Raw genomic sequence first — 20,936 nt, forward strand, 5'->3', positions numbered from 1 at the left:
GTACTTCAAATTGCAAATATTTAGTTTTATTTTTACAATGTACTACATTGCCTTTTTTTCCTCTCTCTCTCTCTCTTTTTTTTTTTTTTGAGACAGGGTCTTGCTTTGTTACCCAGGCTGGAGTGCAGTAGCACAATCACAGCTCACTGCAGCCTCGACCTCCTGGGCTCAATTGATTCTCCTCCTCAGCCTTCCAAGTAGCTGGGACCACACACGTGTGCACCACCATGCCTGGCTAATTTTTAAATTATTTGTAGAGACAGGGTCTCCCTATGTCGCCCAGGCTGGTAACTCCCGGGCTCAAGAGATCCTTCCACCTCAGCCTCCCAAAGTGCTGGGATTACAAGCATGAGCCACCATGCCTGGCTGAGACCTGGAAAATGTTATAGACAGGTAGGTACCAATACATAGGCTGGTATATGGGAACTGCTGCTCAGTTAATGACTCCTTCTGCATCCTTTGATTAAATATTCCCAGCAGTGGAGAGTTGCTATCAAAAAGCTACCTCCATCCAGTTCTGATGGGTAGGAGGTTTCTCTTTAATTTAGGGTAAAGTTGGCAGCCTCCACCTTTGGGTTCTGGTTTTGGCCTAGAGCCCTCCGTGAGGAAGGCTAAATCTTTTTTACTTAGATGTGTGAAAGCAGCTCTCAAACCCAATCCCAACTCCTGTAAGTTCTTCCTAGACTGAATCCCCAGCTCCTTCAGCCAGTTCCTAAACCATTCACTGGCAGAGCAATAAGGTACGTTCCAGCCTTTGAGTGGTCTGGTTCCTACAAACTAAAGACCACAGGCATAGAGGCCAGGCGCAGTGGCTCCGACCTGTAATCCCAGCACTTCAGGAGGCCAAGGCAGGTGGATCACTTGAGCTCAGGAGTTCCAGAGCAGCCTAGGCAACACGGCAAAATTCCGTCTCTAGAAAAAATACAAAAATTAGCTGGGCGCAGTGCTGCATGCCTGTAGTCCCAGCTACTCAGGAGGCTGAGGCGAGAGGATCATTTGAGCCCAGGAGGCAGAGGTTGCAGTGAGCTGAGATTTCACCACTGCATTCCAGCCTGGGCGACGGGAGTGAAACCCTGTCCCGAAAAGAAAAGAAAAGAAAAGGTCATAGTCATTTGTGAAAAGACCTTTGAGTATTAAAAATCTGAAAACTTCTTTTACCAACTTAGAGGAGTATAAAAGCTTATTTATCAGACTTCTTGGCAGATGGGAAGACAGGCATGCCTCTTCCATTCCAAATGTATCATCCATTATCACTAGATGCAGCTGCCTCCCCCACACTCTCTGAGTCACTGGGTAATGCTACAGTCTTTCATTTTCACCTCCATTACAAACCTTTCAAGGATTCTTGCTAGTAGCCTTTGCTTTCACTAGGAACTTCCCAAAGGCAAAATTACAACAAATTATTTGTAATGATCAAATTGGCTTTTATTTGTGATTCTAGAATCAGGCAACACCTGATTCTACGAAATAGAATGAGTATTCCAGTGAAGTGGGCAGAGAAGTTTGGCTTTATGGATAAAAGAGGGCTGAAGAAAGCAGAAACAGGGAACAAAAAGCAGATTGGTCATTTCAAAGTTGCTTTCCTTATAGGGTTAAAGCAGAGGGCACTTTTTATTGTGCTGATTCAGGGTGACTGGAAGCTCCTGCGTTTTTGGAAAACTGCCTCATTTCAAAGTCCGGTTTGATGACTTGGCAGTTAGCACAAGTGACTCTGCTCTGGTTTGATCTGCTCTGCTGGGGCCAGTGTAGGAGGCTAGTCCAAAACAATGGCCTCCCATAAACTATGTAACAGAATACAATGCACCGGTGTGCTGTTTAATTTGTTTCAGTTATGAGTGATAGAAAACCACATATCAATAGTGGTTTAAATAAGACTGTTTTGCTTTGGTATAAAAGCCTGGAAGAAGGCAGTATAGGACTGATATGGTCTCCCACAGTATCAAGAACCCAGGCCCCTTTTATCTTATTTTTCCCCCAAATGGGGCTTCTACTCCCAAGGCCACGCTGGTCCAATCTGACTTCTGTAGCTCCAGCTATTATATCTACGTTCTGGCCAGATAAAGGAGAAAAAACAAAGAAGAGTATTCCGCCTCTATTTAAGGACATTTCCCAGAAGTCACACACCACTTCTACTGGCCATTCCTAGTTCCAAGAGGGACTGTGTTGATGTTATTGTTGTTTTTCTAATAAGGAAAAAGAGGAAAACTGAGGTTAGGAGACAAGTAGCCCCCTGTGCACAGGGTCAGACATAAAGTCAAATGATCACCGATGCAGCTCTGGTGCGGCCTCTCTGAAAAATCACCAAACTTAACACCAAATCCTAAGGACTCCATACCTCAAACCCCTTAAAATGAGATCAATGAAAATGAGCGGTGGCCAAAATTGGGACCCAGGAGAATGTATCCAGTAGGATCATGATCAGTCAAGCAAATAGGTTTTACTTGGGTTTCCTGGATTTGTGTTGTGTTTTGTTTTGCTTTGTTTGAGATGGAGTCTCCCTCTGTTGCCCAGGCTGAAGTGCAGTGGCACAATCTTGGCTCACTGCAACCTCCACCTCCCGGGTTCAAGTGATTCTCCTGCCTCAGCCTCCCGAGTAGCTGGGACTACAGGCGCGCACCACCACACCCAGCTAATTTTTATATTTTTAGTACAGACGGGGTTTCACCATGCTGGCCAGGATGGTCTTGATCTCTTGACCTCGTGATCCACCTGCCTCAGCCTCCCAAAGTGCTGGGAATACAGGCATGAGCCACCATACCCGGCCAGATTTGTGTTTTTATGCAGGAATTCCTTCCCAGCATTTCTTGGAAATACTGTTTTTCCAAATGCCAATTCCTGAGAAAAAGAAGTTAAGACATCTAGGAACCCGGTAAGAGTGTTTTTGTGTGAGAATTAAAGCTTAGCAATCAACATGTTGAACTAGATGTGACTAGTTCAAAGGAATCCACTGACACCAAATCAAAAGCGAGAGTAGAAAATACTGAGGCACCCATAGGGAAGTTAAGTTCTGAATGGAACTGGGGAGTAGAGGAGAGAAAAGGCCATCATCTAATCAGTCTTCCGACTGCTGTTGCCAGGGTAGAGGCGGTGGTGGGCTAGCGCTGGCTCAAGAAGAGCCAGTTGTATGCTGCTCTTCCCAGCTCTCAGTGACATCCCCTCGGTAGCTGGGCATTGACCATTGTGGGAACATTTATGCCTCCCCTCAGAATTTGGCAAACTCTACATATAAGGGTTTTTTTTTTTTTCCTCCAGGAGAGTCAGTTTACCAGCACACACTGGTTATAAGTGTGTGTTTGTGACCTGCTCTGCTTCTAATGGTAAGTCATTTTTGCAAATAAAACAAATATTGGTAAGTTTGTACACATAGGATACTTATACAAGTCCTATGAGCAGTGTCGGAAAAAATAACAAATTTTGAAAGCAAAATAAGTCTTGAAACTGGCAATTCCAACAAGTGATTCTATGAACCTTGTTAGTGAGTCTGAATGTTAGTTATTTGAACACTTCCCAGTAATGATTGCTGGCATTTCCACGTGTTGAATATTCATTATAGGCTACAGTTCTTTGTAAATACTTTAACAGAAGAGATGCAAAAAGAAGACGTGATTGCTGTTATAGAACACTCCAGAAGGAAATCAGAAATTGCTCTAAAATCTGAATTAGCAAGAGCAATATTGATCTCAATGGCAAAATCAAGACCAGAGTAAGCAGACCAAAAAGTAAAAATAAAAATAAAGCATCATTTAAAAAGGAAATGAGCATCTATAAAACAACATGTACCCTAATGGCTAACCTGAAGATGTTAGGGGCACACTCAACCAACATCAATGAAAAATGAAAAAACAAAAAAGTTTTCTACATCTAAAATATTTGTCACAAAACAAAGATCAAAACTATCAGATGGAGCAATTAAAGCTTTGTGTTTTAAAAGTTCATTTTAAAAATAACTTTTAAAATTAAATGTTTGTGCTGTTATTTTTCCATTTTTAAGTGATTTTTATCTGGCATTTATTTTGCAATAATGTTCCCTCCTTTTTAATGTTTTCTATATCCAGTGCCTATATCAGGTGGAGATAATTTTTATGTTATTGAAATAATCTTGTCACAACATATTGGTTCATAATAATAATAAACCTTAAGGAAAAAGTCTGGAACTTTTAGCATCAACTTGTCACTGACAATTATTAACTGTTTATTATTCTGGTCATTCATTATTATTTAAAAGCATGTAAATATAATGTTATAGAAAATATGAGCCAGGCGCAGTGACTCACACCTGTCATCCCAACACTTTGAAAGGCTGAAGCAGGAAGATAGCTTGAGGCCAGGAGTTCAAAACCAGCCTGGTCACATAGTAAGACTCTGTCTCTAGAAAAGAAGAAAACAAAATAGCCAGGAGCACCCTAATGGCTAACATGAAGATGTTAGGGGCACACTCTATAGGCATGTACCTATAGTCTCAGCTACTCGGGAGGCTGAGGAAGGAGGGTCACTTGAGCTCAGGAGTTCGAGGCTGCAGTGAGCTATGATCGTACCACTGTACTCCAGCCTGGGTGACAGAGTAAGATCCTGTCTCCAAAAAAAAAAAATTTAATGTATAATTTCAGGAATGCTCATGAATTCCCAGAAATTTCCATTTCTCATTCCTGAATACTGAACAGAAGTATTCGCGGGGAATTTGGAAACATTATTCTGGAGCTTTCAAACCTTTTAAAGCAGCAGACCCCTTTTTATCAAGCAAAATCTACCTGGGAAACAGAAGATATAAAAGAGGCAAAAATGAGGCTCTGGCTGAAGGAGAGGGGATAATAAGGTCCTGTGCTGAACTTTGCGACCAATTTGTTGAGTGACTTGGAGTGGGGCCTGTCACTTTTGTGTCTCTAAGTCTTGGTTTCCTCATCCGTAAACTGTGGTTAATACAGCCTGCTTTACTGGGCCCCGAGGCTTGTTACGGGAGACAACTGAGAGATGCCTGGGAAAGAGCTTTGTAAACTTAGGACACCTTGAAGGCCATTATGTGCCAGACAGATGTCAATGTCGCTATTCCGAGGCTCTGCACTGACCTCAGAGGGTTTCCAGCCTGAGGAGAGGGGACGTCCACACACTGGATACAACCCTCGTCATAGGAGCCAGATGAGCAGAGCTGGGACTGGAGCCCTGAACTCCAGTGCCTCCTCCCGGCTGCTCTCCTGGGACCATCTCTCTGCCAGTGTTTGTCTCTTTTATGGGCTGGGGCTACAGGGTGCAAAGAACACCTTGGGTTTAAAGTGCAGCCATTCTGTAAGTAGCCAGGATCAGGCTGTAAAACAGAAAATTTTATCCCTCACATAAAAATTATGGATTACGAAAAGGGGAGTGTGAGTTTTGAGGAAGTTCAAAGTTCACTGAAATGGAGGCCAGAAAGTTATATTTTAGTCTGGAAGTGCCATAAAATGTAGAGGAATATGTCAGTTCCCCTTTCAGAACTTCACTTCTCACCTCTGTAGAAGCCAGGAGGGCTTGAATGACTCCACTTTTCCACTCAGAAGATCCACAGTGTCTCATTCCCCAGATGAGCTCACACAGAAAAAGAACTCAAGTTGGTCCATCTGTTTCCTGAGTGGCCTTGCTAAGTGGAGCTCTGGTCTCCCTCAACCCGGGGAGTCCTTTTTGCAAATAACAGCTGTTTGTCACAGAACAGGACAGTCAAGTTTGCTTTCTTAACCTGTGTGATCTTAACATTAAAAAAGTTATTATGTGTTAAAATAGGAGGCCATTGATTTGAATTAGTGTCCTTTACTGAGCCCAGCAGACCAAACCAATATGAAGCCATCACGCTTAATGAAACTAATTACTTTAGGAATATATTCTTGCAAATGGTTGAGGTTCAGTGAGTCACACAGCTGAACTTAATGAACTACAGTAGGTCAGCTGAGTTGAATAAGGTAAGATGTTTAGGTAGAACTAATCAACCAATTAAGCTGTAACCAATTAAGTTGTCTCTGTATCTCACTTCTGTTCTCTATCTACAAATGTTGCCTGATCATGGTGTTGGCCGGAGTTCTCTGAAAGTTCTCTGAACCTGTTTTGGTTCTGGGGGCTGCCTGATTCCCAAATTGTTTTTTGTTTCTCTTTGTTTTGAATCATTTTAATTGGTCAAGTAAACTGTTGAACTTAGTTAGTCTAAGGATTTTTCCTTTTAACATTGTAATAAAAAGCAACACATGCTTGTTCAAATAAGGTGGAACAGGACAGAAGGATATGAAGTAAAACATAAGCTTCCTTCTTCCTCCAAGTCTGTCCCCCAGAGGCCATCACATCCTTCCCGACATTTTCCTAGGTTCATACAAACACATACGCATATGTGTAATTTAGGAGGTTTTTTTGTTCTTATTTTTGTTTTCTTGAGGAGGAAAAGTGTCTTTTTGTTTGTTTGTTTTTGTTTTTGTTTTATGAGACCATTCTGTAACTTGCTGTTTTTTCTCTATGTATAGAAGGCAGTTTCCAAGTCAGTACATTTTTGTAATGGCTGCCTATTATTCCATTTTTTGTGGCTGTATCATAATCTTTATGTATTTCCCAATTGATGGGTACTTGGATTTTTATAATGTTTTGCTAATAGAAACAATACTGTAAGAACATCCTTGGACATATATGCTTGCACACTTGCGTGGGTGTTTCTGTAGGGTAAGGATAAGGATGACTGGGTTTGCACATTGCCCAACACTTGGTGCAGGGCCTGACAATTGTCACATTATCACTCTCATCCTACTTACTAGGAAATGTAATTTCTGACTCCCTTCCCTACCTCTAAAGTGGTCAGCCCACCCATACTCCAGACCCAACAGCCTTCTTCAGCTCTAAGACCTGACCCCCTCAGAGGCCACCTTTCTCTGTTTCTTGGCGGCCAGGAATAGATTTAACTAGAGGAGCTAATTCAAGGCTAAGTCTTTGTGAGCACTAATGGTTGAGCTAAGAATACTTTGTTGCTATAACATAAATATAGTGGCTTAAAACAACACAAATGTATTAACTTATAGTTCTGGAGATCAGAGTCCAAAATAGGACTCACTAGGCTAAAATCAAAATGTTGGCAGGGCAGGCCAGGCGCGGTGGCTCACGCCTGTAATCCCAGCACTTTGGGAGGCTGAGACGGGCGGATCACAAGGTCAGGAGATCGAGACTATCCTGGCTAACACAGTGAAACCCCATCTTTACTAAAAATACAAAAAAACTAGCCGGGCGTGGTGGCGGTCGCCTGTAGTCCCAGCTACTCGGGAGGCTGAGGCAGGAGAATGGTGTGAACCTGGGAGGCGGAGCTGGCAGTGAGCCGAGATCGCACCACTGCACTCCAGCCCGGGCGACAGAGAGAGACTCAGTCTCAAAAAAAAAAAAAAAGATGTTGGCAGGACTATGTTCCCATCTGGAGGCAACTGGGGAGAATGCTTTTCCTTGTCTTTTCCTTTCTGGTTTCTAGAGACTCTCACACTCCTTGGCTGGTGACCTGCTTCTGTCTTCAGGTCTTTCTTACATCACCTGCCCTGACTCCTCTGCCCTCCTCCTCCACAGTGAAGGGACATTTCTTACTGCATTGGGCCTGCCCAGATAATCTGGGATAATCTTATTTAAGGTCTACCGATTAGCAACTGTGATTTCATCTGCAATCTTAATTTCCCTTGGTGAACACAACATTTTCTCAGCTTCTAGGGATTAGGACATGGACATCTTTGAGGGATGATTATTATGCCTACCACAGATAGCGAACTCTGAAGGTGGGAACAGAGACCCACCCAATAGCCCTCTAAGGAGTTAGGTCTGTGTCCAAGAAAGAGCTCTCTGGCAGCCGTGTGGGCAGGGGTGAGGTGAGGCCAGGGAGGCCCATGAGGAGATGACATGGTGAGGTCTGTGCAAGCACAGTGACAGTGGGGATGATGGAGGACATGCAGCCACTCCTTGCCTCAGGCCAGGCCCCACACCAGGGCTGTGGCTGTGCCTGTATCTCAGGAGGACAAGGACAGAGGGTCCCTGTATGAGCCACCACAGCCCTGGCTTCCTAAGTGGGGTCCGTAGGCAGCTGACAAGGCCTCAGCCTGGAAGTCATAGGTGGTTGCCAGGAAGCCCCTCCCCAGCTGTGGACCCTGCTGTCTCCCTCCACTGCTGGGATGGGGAAGAGTTGCTTTGGCAGGCAACTCAGCCTTGCCTGAACTGGGGACCTGGGATTAGGAGCCCTACCCTGTCCCAGGAGGGGCAGGCTGGGTGTCGTACAGCCAGGCCTCTCACTCAGGTTAGTGAGCCCCAGGCTGCTCCCTGTACTGTCCTCAGCCCACCCAACCTGCCCAGAAGCTCCAATAGCCACCCCAACACCCAGACTCCAGTGTTCCTGGAAACTTGGCAAACCCCCACCGCCTGCAACTCCCCAGCCTTGCCTACCTCAGCCATGTGAATTAGGCAGAAGAGGGGTGTGTGTCTGTGTGTGTGTGTGCGTGTCCTTATCATTGTGTCTGAGAAATTCATCTGCCCCCATTTTTGTGTCTATGCCTGACTGTGTTTTTGTATCTCTTAGATTGGAGTTGGTTTGTTTTATAATTTTTAAAATAACTTTTGTTCCTTTGTTAGGTTCTTGCTCTTTCTTATTCAACAGCAAACCATTCATTATGAGAAATTCAGATAAACACAAAGGGAAAACATTTAAAATGCACAAATAGGCAAGGCGCAGTGGCTCACGCCTGTAATCTCAGCACTTTGGGAGGCTGAGGTGGGCAGATCACCTGAGGTCAGGAGTTCAAGACCAGCCTGGCCAACATGGTTAAACCCTGTCTCTACTAAAAATACAAAATTAGCCAAGTGTGGTGGCACCTGCCTGTAGTCCCAGCTACTTGGGAGGCTGAGGCAGGAGAATCACTTGAACCTGGGAGGCAGAGGATGCAGTGAGCCGAGATCACGCCACTGCACTCCAGCCTGGGCAAAAAGAGCAAAATTCTATCTCAAAAAAAAAAAAGTAAGTAAATAAAAAATAAAATGCACAAACAATCCCACCCACCCAGAGACAATGGCCTATCAACACCTCGGCATACAGCTCTCCACATCGTCTTCTATGCGTCTAAGGGTGCAGCTACATTTATAGTCCTCTAATTCCCTTTTAATTTACCAATACATGATAAATGCCCTTTCAGGTTAATGAGTTTAAATTTACCTCATTGTCGTTAACGCCTGCCTAGCATTTGATTCTGTGGCTGTGTTGCAATTTGCCAGCCCAGCCCCCTCCTGTTGGTGTCGAGGTGGTTTCTAACTTTTCACTATTACGAATATGCTGGATGGAGGCACAGGGCAGGGGGTGCAGGTCTCTGTCTCCAACTGAGTCTGCCTTTTCAAATGTCATGTCCTCAGGGGAATGGGGACCTGGCAAGGTACAATGACCCTTTTCTACTCCCTGGAACAAGCAGTTTCCTTTAAGGAAGGTACTTTTCCGGAAAACATGTTATTTCAAGGCCTCCTAGATTCCAGAATCCAGCCTGTCCCAGCAAGAAACGCCACCCTGGTTTCAGGTCCAGGAATGCAGAGAAAGAGCAGGGCGAGGGTTGGAGGTGGTGGGGAGGAGGGCAGGCGGAGCGGGGCGGGCCTCTTTCCCTTGACCGCTCCTGACAGCTGGGTTCCCAGGATCTTCACTCTAACACGTCCTCTAGACAAGCCGGGATGGAATTCTTACCTTCTCCGTACAGCCAGGGAAACTGAGGCCCAGCAACTGAGTGGCAGAAGTGGGGCTCGGATTAGCCTTTCCACGTCCCAGTCGGGCTAGACAGAACTGAGCAGGGTTCTCCCTGCCCTTTGCCCCATGTGGAGCTGAGAGAAGCCCCAGGAAGTGAAAGAGAAGCAAGACTCATTGCTCAGAGAGGCACGGCCTGTATCTCTGCAGGTGCAAAGCCTTAGGAAGGCCTTAAGCGGGCTGGGTCAGGACTGATGTCTGTTAACCCTTAATTCCAGCCGTCCACAGAAGTTTACTCTATGAGGGAGGCTTCCTGGACTGTCAATTAAAACCGTACAGGGCAAAGACCTGCTTCTTCTTCAAGTCAAAGATGCAGATGGGGCCGGGAGTGGTGGCTCACACCTGTAATCCCAGCACTTTGGGAGGCCGAGGCCAGTGGATCACTTGAGGCCAGGAGTTTGACACCAGCCTGGCCAACATGGTGAAACCCCATCTCTGCAAAAACTACAAAAATTAGCCAGGGGTGGTCGTGTGCACCTTTAATCCCAGCTACTCGGGAGGCTGAGGCATGAGAATTGCTTGAACCCAGGAGGCGGACGTTGCAGTGAGATGAGATCGTGCCATTGCATTCCAGCCTGGGCGACAGATCCAGACTCTGTCTCAAAAAAAAAAAAAAAAAAGGTGCAGATGGGTAGGTGCCAGCAAGGCTTTTGTTCAGGTGAACCTGGAGCAAATCAGATCCCCTGGCTCCCTTCCTCCTGAAGATATGAACTGTGTCCCTGAGAATTGGCTGGATGCAGATATCACTTATGGAGGAAAATGACTACTTAGCACTGTTCTGCAGATTTGGTATTTGCCCAAAGTGGCTCAAAGCATGGGGGCTCGGTTCCCTCATCTGTAAAATGGAGGTGATGGAGTTGCTGTATACACTCATGAGAGGACACAGAGGAAGCACAATGTGCCTGGTGTGTCATAAAAGTCCAGTAAATGGGCTGGGCGCGGTAGCTCACGCCTGTAATCCCAGCACTTTGGGAGGCTGAAGCAGGCGATCACGAGGTCAGGAGATGGAGACCATCCCGGCTAACACGGTGAAACCCCGTCTCTACTAAAAATACAAAAAAATTAGCAGGGCATGGTGGCGGACCTGTGGAGCTGAGGCAGGAGAATGGCGTGAACCCCAGGGGCAGAGCTTGTAGTGAGCCAAGATCATGCCACTGCACTCTAGCCTGGACGACAGAGCAAGACTCCGTTTCCAGAAAAAAAAAAGGCCAGTAAATGGAACCAGCAAGAGAAGTAGAATTGAGAATGCTCGGTTTGGAAGCTGGGAGGCCTGAGTGTGGCTCCACCCCAGATTCCAGGGTGACCTTGCACAGCCGCTTCCCTCACTGCCACCAGATAAGCACTCCCGGCTTTGCTGCATGTTGGCGCCAGCCTCAGTCTTGTCCCTGCACAGCCACCTCCTGCCCTTGGGGACAGTAGGAAGAGGCCACCATCATAGCAAGAGGCTTCCGCTGCCCTGTTGCTGGGCCCCTCCTGCTTCTTATACAGCAGGCTACACTGGGGAGAATGGCAGGGGTACCTGGGGCCAACACACACTACAGCATACAAAAACACACACACTCACTACACACATACAGCTTACACACACACCACAGCATACAAAAACACACACACTACACACATACAGCTTACACACACACCACAGCATAAAAAAATACACACTACACATATACAGCTTACACACACACCACAGCAAACAAACACACACACACTCACTACACACATACAGCTTACACACACATCACAGAATACAAAAACACACACCACACACACTCACTACACATATACAGCTTACACACACACCACATACGCATCATACACACATAAAACACACCACACACATACAGCCTTATCTAGGAGTCCACGGGATCCAAATGTCCAGTTGACCCCCACGTTCCCTTGGCCAGGCTGGGTACACAGTCAGTGCCTAGTCAGTGTTTACTGAATGGAGGAGTGAATGAATAAGTGAATGAATGCATGGGTAAGTGAGGCTGCATCTACTCCAGGAGTAGATGGATGGGTGGGTGGATGGGTGGGCAGATGGGCAGGTGAACAAATGAAGAGCATGCCGGGCTTGGCAGACAGCCTGTCTCCTGCAGAGGGAGGCCAGGCTCCCTCCCCATGCCCGCTTCACCAGCACTTTGTTTTCACGGCCCTGTGATTCCAGCCTGCAGACCCTCCCGGACTGACCTAGTGAGTGCTGTGACCACACAGTACAAGAGCAGAGCCCTGGGCCTGGCTTCTGGTGAAGGGTGCCCGAGCTGGAGCAGAGCTGACTCTGGCTGAGGAGAGAGGGAGACTGAGGCCCACTCTTCTCCCTTCCAGATCCTGCACGGCCGTCTCTCCTCTCATAGATCTCCTGTGCCCAGGTTTTTCTTTGTGTCTGGACATATTCACCCACCTCTGACCAGTCTAGGCTCTTCCAAGAACAGGACCCTACGGAGTTCCTGTGGAGATGTGCTGCCCAGGTCCCCTTCAAAGGAAGGACTTCAGCCAAATGCAATGGCTCACACCTGTAATCCCAACATTTTGGGAGGCCAAGGTGGGAGGATCACTTGAGGCCAGGAGAGTTCAAGACCAGGTTTGGAAACATAGTGAAATCCCATCTCTACAAGAAAAGGATTTTTTAATTAGCTAGGCACGGTGGCATGCACTTGTAGTCCCAGCCACTCAGGAGGCGGAGGTGGGAGGATCGACTGAGCCCTGGAATTTGAGGCTGCAGTGACCTATGATCACACCACTGCCCTCTGGCCCGGGTGGCAGAGTGAGATCCCATCTCCTAAAATAAAATAAAATAAAATAAAATAAAATAAAATAAAAATAATAAAATAGGAAGGGCTTCAAGACCTGCCTCGGCTGCAGAGAGCTGCCCTGGCTGAGGTCAGACCCTGGGAGAGGGGAGAGGGACTCAGAGACGGAGCAAAGGTGTGGGGATATGAAGGACCTGCATCACGGTTTGACTTCTTCCTCTGCCCAATCCTGCTTCTTCCTTCTCCCCTTTACAGGTGTTGATCCCTGACAAATATCTTGCACCCGAACTTTGTCTCACTGTTCGCTTTTAGAGAACACAGCCCTCAAAAGTTCTCTTCCCTCCGTCTCCAGGGCCTCCCCACATGTGCCATTCCCTTCTCTGTGCATCTCTGAAGGCCCTGCTTCGAGGGCTGGTGTCAGGAGTGTCCAGGACATGGTCCCAGGAGCTCCTGGACCTGGGCTGAGCCTCGCCCACCATGCTCCTCCCCATCCCTCTCCGTCAGCCTCACTCTCTCCCCACCACTTCCCCCTCCCCCCGTGCACCTCTCCAGCTCCAAGCCACTCTGAGAGCCCTTCCCATGGCAGCCACATGGCAAGGGCAGCCTGTCTGGACACCCTTAGAGGCCAGAGCCCCCCTAAAGCTCAGTCCTGCCCCCCTCAACAAACAGGTCCTGGGAGAGCCATCTATTCAGGGCTGGATACAGACATAAGAGCCAGGAGGCTCACAATTTTGCACCCTTCAAACCAAACTCCTTAAATATAGCATGGCATTTATTCCATGGCCATGGGAGAATGGGTTTTCTGTTAATAAAAACTGAATATCCCCTTATCTGTGATGAAAACAAGAGCTTTGAATGTAACATAACATTTTAACTTGTCTGGAATTATCTTTCAGTTCCTGATTTTTCTGTCACTCCGAAGTGACACAAGTCATTCACATTCTCTAAGAATAGAAGTGACCTGTTGGAATATAGCAATAAAGTCTCATTAAAAATATGTTTAAAATATCTAATTTCTGGCTTTCCTGTTAATAAAACATATTGTACTTTCTGTGGCTCTTATTTTCTCTTCTGTTTCCTTTTGTGGTTTTTCTAATCAGATTTGGAAAGGCCCATAAAAGGATATACATTTTCAATTCTAAGGTAAATAACTTGTTCTCAGGAAGCAGCTCTTTGGTTTCAGAATTTCAGGGCTGATTTCAGGCAACTGGCAGGGAGCAGGCCTCGAGGTTGGGTTCTGTGCAATGTGCAAAAGTAATCAATTAGGAGAGCAAGTAAGAAGCGGTTTCTAGAAATGTCCACTTGAGGGTTCTGCGTGCCCAGGTGGCAACAGAACTAGCATCATAGGCACACCGTTTACAATAAATTCCAGTGATATTTCAGTTCCTGGTGTAGATCAGCAGAGCCGGCCCACCGTGCATTCCGGCGCTGTCTGTTCACTCACTCCTCAGAGCTCTCCTAAGCCCCATCCTGTGGGTCAACCCCAGCTGGGCTGTCCCAATAACAAGGATCCCTGAGGCTGGAGGGCACAGAAGGCTGGAATGGGAGGAGACGGGAAGTTCACAGGTTACCGGAGGGGAAGGACAGGGAGAAGGCCCTGGGAGGAGGGGAAGGCCAGGGAAGGCTTGCTGAGGAGCGGGTGAGTCTGACCCATCAGCACAGCAAATCCTGGGGACTCAGGCGTCACATGAAGGTCCAGAAGTCCTGGGCACTTGGCACTGGCTGGGCATGGCGAACAGGCCCCGAGAAGAGAGAAGCTTCCTGGCGAAACGTGGCCACCGTGAAGCTGCGGCCAGGACCCCCCTGAGGATCCTGGGACCTTGAGTCACAGCTGAAGCAGCAGAGGACGCAGGTGATGGCCACAGTCACCACGAACAGCACCACCACCACCCCAATCACTGCCGTTTCCATGGCCCACTGAGCAACCTTAGGTCCTCTCGGAGCCTTCGCTCCCATCCAGAACAGGAGGCTCTTCGCGATCGCAGGTGCCCCGTGCTCCTCCGGCGGCTCTCCTTCCGTCTCCTAAGAAGATGCTGCTCTGAGTCCCTGGGTCGCTCCTGCTCCAGGCCTTCGGGCGCTGCCACGTGGCCCCACTGCTCAAATCTCAGATGATCTCTGTCTATTTTCTAAGCCTCAGGCCATGCCTCCAAGAGCTGTGGTCAGCTCCATGTCAGCTTCTAGAAGAAGCACTGTCCTGGAAGACGTGAGCACAGATTCCCTGGACACAGAGAAGTTGGAGAGGAGGGGTCAGAAGACGTTGCACAGAGACAGCCTAGCCAGCCCTGGCCCTCTGGTGACGCCTACAGATTTCAAGAGCAAGTTACGCCCAGACCAAAGACAAAATACTCCCCCTACTATGGATGCAGGAGGAGCCCGGCTCCTCCCCAGGAGGGACCTTGGGCCAGTCCTTCAATTGGCCTGTCTGCTGCCTCCCCAGCCCCTGGCCCTGTGCTGGGGGCAGGGACATGAGGAGGGAGGAAGGCATGCGCCAGCTCTGGGCAAGGCAGGGGACACTCACGGGTCACCCCAGGTGCCAGGGCCTTTAGTGGGGGCTGGAGGCAGGGGCAGGTTGCATTTGGCCTCCTTTTCTGCATGGCGCTGGGATCATGCAGTTTAGATAGAGTATCAGGTGCTTCCCCGGGAATCCCTGCCCTGTCCATGACCGTGGGGCTCTTTACCCGGAGGTCCCGGAAGAGCCTTCTTAGATGCCGGCCTCACCCGCCCTCTTTGCTGCCTGCTTAGCCCGTTGCTCATATTCTTGAACTATTAAGATTTACCCTGGGCTCCCCAAAGGCCAGCCCTGGCTGTACCTGGTGCTGCAGCCTCCTGGCCTGGTGGCCGTCCCAGGGACCATGGCGTTCCTCCCTGGGTGCTGCAGCCTCTGTCCTGGTTGGAACTTGGCTCCGAGATGTCTGAGCAGCTGTGAGCACTTCCTGAATTCTTTCCTCCAATTGTGAGCGAGGGCCCAGGACCCACACTGCAGCCCTCCAACCCCCGCTCAGCAGTTATCCTGTCCCGCCATGCGCACCCCAGGCCTTTTCCACCCTGCTCCCTGCCAGGAGGTCAGGGGAATAAGCTAGGCCCAGGCAACTGAGTTAGTCTGCCAGGTCAGAGCCCTTTCACACCCAGCACCTCCTGAGACCCCCACCACTTCCAGAAAGGAGACTGGGCTATTAGCCCCACTTTGTCTCAATATTCTGGGAAACAGAGTAGTGAGAACAATAACTCCAGGCATGGGACCTCACCAGACATGATCTCATATAACCTCCCCAGCAACCCTGCATAGCGATATAGCCTCCATTTTATAGAAAAAGATCCTATGGTCATAGAAGTTAAATGACCTGCCCCCTATTCTGAATTAGCCACGTTAACAGGCGCGAGCAATGGCCGAGGAGGGACCGCCCTCCCTCCACTCCTAGCTCAGTGCACTTTCCAGTTACCATGGGACCACAGAGCGACCATCTGATTCTGCGGTTTTACTGATCTGGGTGCAAAGTGCCAGAAAGGGCAGAAGGCTGGCCCAAGTTCACATAGCCTGGGTCCTTTTCAGTTTCTCCAAGGCCCAAGGGAACTTTCTTTAGTATCAGTATTAGGAAACTGGCACTTTGCACAGAATGGGAGAGCAACTTTTCAGAGCAAACGATAGCCTGTCATATTCTCAATCTGTCCCTTTTCTGAGATGATGAGACCATCTGGGCCCTGGGCTCCTCCTCCACATGGAGCAGGCTGTGGGCCGTGACAGGAAGCCAATTCCTTGGATTGTTTGTATTAACTGGGATGACCAGGAGGAAGGAGACGACGGGCTGATCTGCAGGGCCTGTGGTTTCAGGTTGAGTTACCAACATCACCTCCTTAACTGGGGTGATAGAGGGCACCAGGAGACTATGCCTCAAGCTTTAACATTTGTTCCTTTGATTTCTCATCGCCTATTCTTCCTGTGTACACGCAGCCATAGGCTGCCTGCAGATTGTCTGAGTGGTTCCGCATTTTTGAACTGGAATAAAGGGCAATTGCTCAGCGGATTCTCTCCTGCCCTGCATAGGCTTCCTTTTCCGTTTCCGGCTTTCGGGGAACCTCCTCCCCATCTTTGATTCATCTGTGAAATCAGCCTGGAGATGCCTGGGAAAGGGGCAGGGCTGCAGGGAGCAGGCTGGCAGGAATCCAGGAGGGGGATGGAGGAGGCTGGGCTAGGCAGGGCATGGGAATGGAGAAGGGGGTGGATTTGAAGGACACTGCAGAGAAAATCGACACTGCACGGCAGCCTAGGGTCAACTTTCCCAACCCAGAAACCTCAGGTGGGAGAAATCAGTGTGAATTTGCCTCCCTCTCTCTCTCACTCCCTCCTCCTCCAGCCCTCACAGAGAATCCACTGGGAAATAGAAAGGAAAGAGGACATTCTATTCCAGTGAGTCACCAGGTCCCTGAGTCTCTGGCCTGCTCTCCAGCCCCTCCCCACTGCCTCTCCTGGCCCCCAGTCCTTGTCTTCCCCCAATTCCCACCTCAGCTCACAGGCACAGGCTGAAGGCCTCAGAGCCAGGCTTCCTTCCTCGCTGTGGATCCCACCAGCTGTTCACAGAGCATATTCCAACGAGCCTCCAGACTTCGGCACATGGGCATCTCTGTTATCCACCCCATTGCAGAGAAGAGGAAAGTGAGACCCCAGCATTCTCCCAAGGCCATCCAACACCCTGCACCCCAGCACCACAGCCTCCACTTTAAAGAACTCCACTCGCTGCCTCCCAGCCCTCTCACCACACACAGGCACCAGCTGGGGCAGGATGGCTGAAAACGCAAGGCTTGGAGAAGAAACCCTGATCCAATTACCAAGGAAACTGGATTCAAGGCAGCCTGTGGATGGGGCTTCCTCGAGTTTCAGAGCTCAGTCTGCCCTGGACATGGGCTGAAAAAAGTACAGGGGCACAGCCCTGGGGAGCCAGGCTCGCAGCGGCTCCAACCTTCCTCTCCCCGAGGACTGTCCCGCGGAAGGCCAGAGCCCTGCTGGTGCACACAGGACCTGCTGTGGGCAGGGTTTTGTGCAAACCCTGAATCCTCCCTCAGAGCTCAGACAGAGCCCACCCAATTCTTCCCACTCCACAACCAGCCCCTAAGAACCAGACAGAAGCCGCCTGCTCCAGGCAAACGCTTCCCATCAGAGAGGGAGGGCCCAGGGCAATGAGGACGCAGGCCAGGCAGCTCCCTCCCTCCCACTATGCTGCAATCAAGAGCCTCTTCACAAAAGCTTCTTAGTGGTTTTTATTTTCTTGGACTAAGGCACCGATGAATTGACTGTGCAGCCTCATACTGCCTTCTCCAAACCAAAAGGACATTCTCAGGGCCTCTCCCAGTGCCCTGCCCGCCAGAGGCCTGCAGCAACCTGATGAGGAGGTCAAGACGGGCACTTCACATCCACTTGTGTGCTGGCTCTGCCAAGACACGCTTGTCATTTCTGGGGCTCACTGGGAGTCACTGTCACAAGATGGGCTGTCCAGCCCCGAAAGAGCACCCTTGCTCTCCACTCCCCAAACCCTTCAGCACTGCAGACCCAGTGTTCCTCCGTTCTCTGCTGCCATAGTACACTGGGGCATGGCATGCAAATGCAGCTGGAGCAAGCCCCAGTCTATTGTTCCCCTCGTTCACCCCAGAGATGCATCCTTCCACGTGGAAACATGGGGTCCACTTGTCCTGGGAACAGATGAGAGGGCAGGGGCAGCTGCTGTCCACAGGCACCGGCGACAGCAGCCTCAGCGAGCGTGGCGGGGATGGTGGCGGTGGGGGTGGTGGTGGTGGTGGTGGAGGTGGTGAGGGGTGTGGCGGGGGTGGTGGTGGTGGTGGAGGCCCACATTCGGCACATGAGATACGTGGCCAGGATGACGGTGATGGTGAAAGATTCCCAGGTGGCCCCGCCGCCGGAAGGGCCAAGGCTGGGCCCGGCGGACTCGGTTTCCCCCTGCAGCTGTACGGTTCCTCTCCACGTCACAGTCCTGCCGTCCGTGGAAAAGGCAGGTGGCCAGCAGCAGCAGCAGCAGCAGGACCGCCACAGCAGCACCTGTGATCCATCCCACGAGGGCCGTGCTCCCCAGGAGGCCCAGCATCTGGGAGCCGGACAGTCCCTCTCTGCCCAGCAGCTCCTCACTCCTTTCTCCCCTTCAGCAGCCTCCGCTCAGCCCTCTCAGTCACTGAACTTTGTTGTCTCTGCTGCGGGCTGGAGAGCAGCCAGGGAATGTGGGCGAAGCCTGTTTGGACTTGCAACTGCTGGCCAAGGGTGAGGCCAGGCCGCTGTTAACTCTGAGGAGGCCTGGCAGGGAGGCCAGGTGGAGACAGAGGAGCTGTCAGGCTGGATCTGGTTGAGGGAGGAGCTCTGAGTCTAGAGGAAAGAAACCCTCCTGCTGCCTGGCTCAGTGACCTTCCCTCTCCGCACTTCAGTCTCCTCTCGTAGAGACTGTGTGGAACAGAGATGAACAACACGGGCTTTGGAGCCACGCCACTCACTTGCTCTGAGATTGTGCACAAGTTACTTAACCTCTCTGTCCTATTTCCTCTTCTGTAAAATGGCTGATAACGGTTCCTTCCTCAGTAGGGTGTTCCGAGGACTAAAGGAGTTGAGATGCATAAAGCAGCAACACCAGCTCCCGTCACGTTTGCAATTGATATTACTGCAATGGACTCCATGGCTCAGGAGACATTGTCATCTGAGAGTCTGTGATTCCCTGTCCTGCAGCCTGCAGAGCCCTCCGGGGCTGAGTCAGGCTCTGTCAGATGAGCCATCCCAAGCTCAATGAGCTTGAGAAGCTCAGGGAGGCACCGCAGGCAGATTTTGCCATCCGGGGAGGTCCTCCATCCAGCCTGTTCTGGGAGGCAGGAGGGTCTGGGTGTCCTCCCAAGCTTGCTGGGAGGCAAGAAGGAGGCCACTGAGCTCAGAGAGGGCAGGCACAGCCCAGCCTCCTGGTTCCCAGTTCAACAGTCTCAACTGGCCATAAATGGCATGCTCCTTGCTCTGTCACACCCTCCCTGCCCAGCAGTGATGAGTGCCATTCCTGCCTAGTGGAGCATTTACAGAGCGGCAGGATCTGAGCAGTACTGACTGTCCCTCCAAGCCCACCCGCCAGGCCCAAATCCCCTCTGTTCCTCCTGGGAGGCACCGTCCCATCCTGCTGACAGACCTCAGCAACAGGTGCTCACTCTCTCTCTGGGCAACCCTTTCTGCTGTGGGCGTGCTGGGCTGTTCTCCAAGCTCTTCCTCACATGCAGTGGGGCTCCCCAAAGCCCCAGCTCTGTGTCTGGCTCTGCAGGGTCCCTCCAGGCTGAGTCCCCAGCCCCTCCCTCCAGGCTCATCTCCCTACCGCCTGGAGGAATGTCTGCAGACACCGCAAGGCTGGTTCTCTGAGTTCTGGCAGCACCTCCACCCTGTGATGTTGGGCAAACCCCTTGCCCTGATCCAGCCTGTCTCCTCTGCAGAACTCCCGGAGCAAGAGGTGACCTCCAGGGACCCTTCCCCCTCTGACCTCAGTCTGAGGTGAGTTCTCTTAGGGAGGCCTCAAACCCTTAATGAAAACCCTCACCAGATGAAAAGGCTAAACATTCCCTTCAACCAAACTGGGCTCAGGGGGCAGCAGGTCTAATGAATCCTGGCACTTCTTTGGCCCTTGGGGGAGCTACTTGAACTTTTAATGATGCTGGAGTAAGAACTCCTCCTGCAGACTCCTGGGGCCCTGGGAGCCCGGCTGCCTTCCCTAGGGAAGTTAAGGAGGGAAGTCTGTTTTGAGGAGGAGGAGGAGGAGGAAGGCAAACAGGGGATTTTCGTCCTCAGAACTTCTCCAGGAAGACTCCCACCCCACACCAGCCGCTGGCGGCGGGGCAGGACCTTACAACTATGAACTTGAAGAACTTCAGTCAGCTCAAACGGCCCCTTGGAATCACCCAGACTCAGCCTTCACTGACAGATGGAGAAACTGAAGCCAGAGAAGGGAAAGACTTGCCTAAGTTCTCCCAGCCTCGTGCGCTAATCTATACAGCAGGTACTCAACAGAGCACTGTCCCTGCAGCGAGGGAGCCATCCAGAGTGACAGTCTGAGATCAGCAGGGCCTTCCACACAGACAGCGGGAAGATGAGGTGGAGATGTGAATAAACCTGGAGGGCGCAGGGGTTGGGAGTGCCCCCTCACACATACACATACACACGACATCTGTTTCCTTAGGTGCAGGTTCACTCTCCATCTGGGTAGTAGGATCCCAAAGTGAACATTTGTTTAGATGCTTTGGGCACTCATGGGGGCAGTGAGGGACAGCCATTGAGAATACAGTCCTCCATGACTTAACCCATTTATGCCTAAGGTTGCAATTTTTTGAATTTTTGCAATCAGACCTTGGCAATGACCTTGATCAGTACGATAAAAATAACTCCCACATGCTTAGTGTTCCAATAATGGAACACTAGGCATAAATGT

General features: G+C 50.0%; 2 protein-coding genes across 2 annotated transcripts; both read right to left on the reverse strand.

Annotated features, from left to right (window-relative positions):
* Positions 1-13,243: 13,243 nt before the first annotated feature.
* SPAAR (small regulatory polypeptide of amino acid response) lies at positions 13,244-14,448 on the reverse strand. The gene has a single exon (XM_063594399.1). It carries the CDS (start codon positions 14,446-14,448, stop codon positions 14,176-14,178), a length of 273 nt encoding a protein of 90 aa, XP_063450469.1. The 3' UTR covers positions 13,244-14,175.
* On the reverse strand, positions 13,244-18,722 carry HRCT1 (histidine rich carboxyl terminus 1). The gene is made up of 2 exons (XM_055092050.3): positions 15,303-18,722; positions 13,244-14,710 (listed from the first exon to the last, which is right to left on the reverse strand). The coding sequence occupies exon 1, from the start codon at positions 18,582-18,584 to the stop codon at positions 18,234-18,236; it is 351 nt and encodes a 116-aa protein (XP_054948025.2). The 5' UTR covers positions 18,585-18,722; the 3' UTR covers positions 13,244-14,710; positions 15,303-18,233.
* Between the last annotated feature and the right edge of the window lie 2,214 nt (positions 18,723-20,936).

Source organism: Pan paniscus, chromosome 11, assembly GCF_029289425.2.
Source record: "Pan paniscus chromosome 11, NHGRI_mPanPan1-v2.0_pri, whole genome shotgun sequence".
In the NCBI taxonomy this organism is placed as follows: Eukaryota; Metazoa; Chordata; class Mammalia; order Primates; family Hominidae; genus Pan; species Pan paniscus.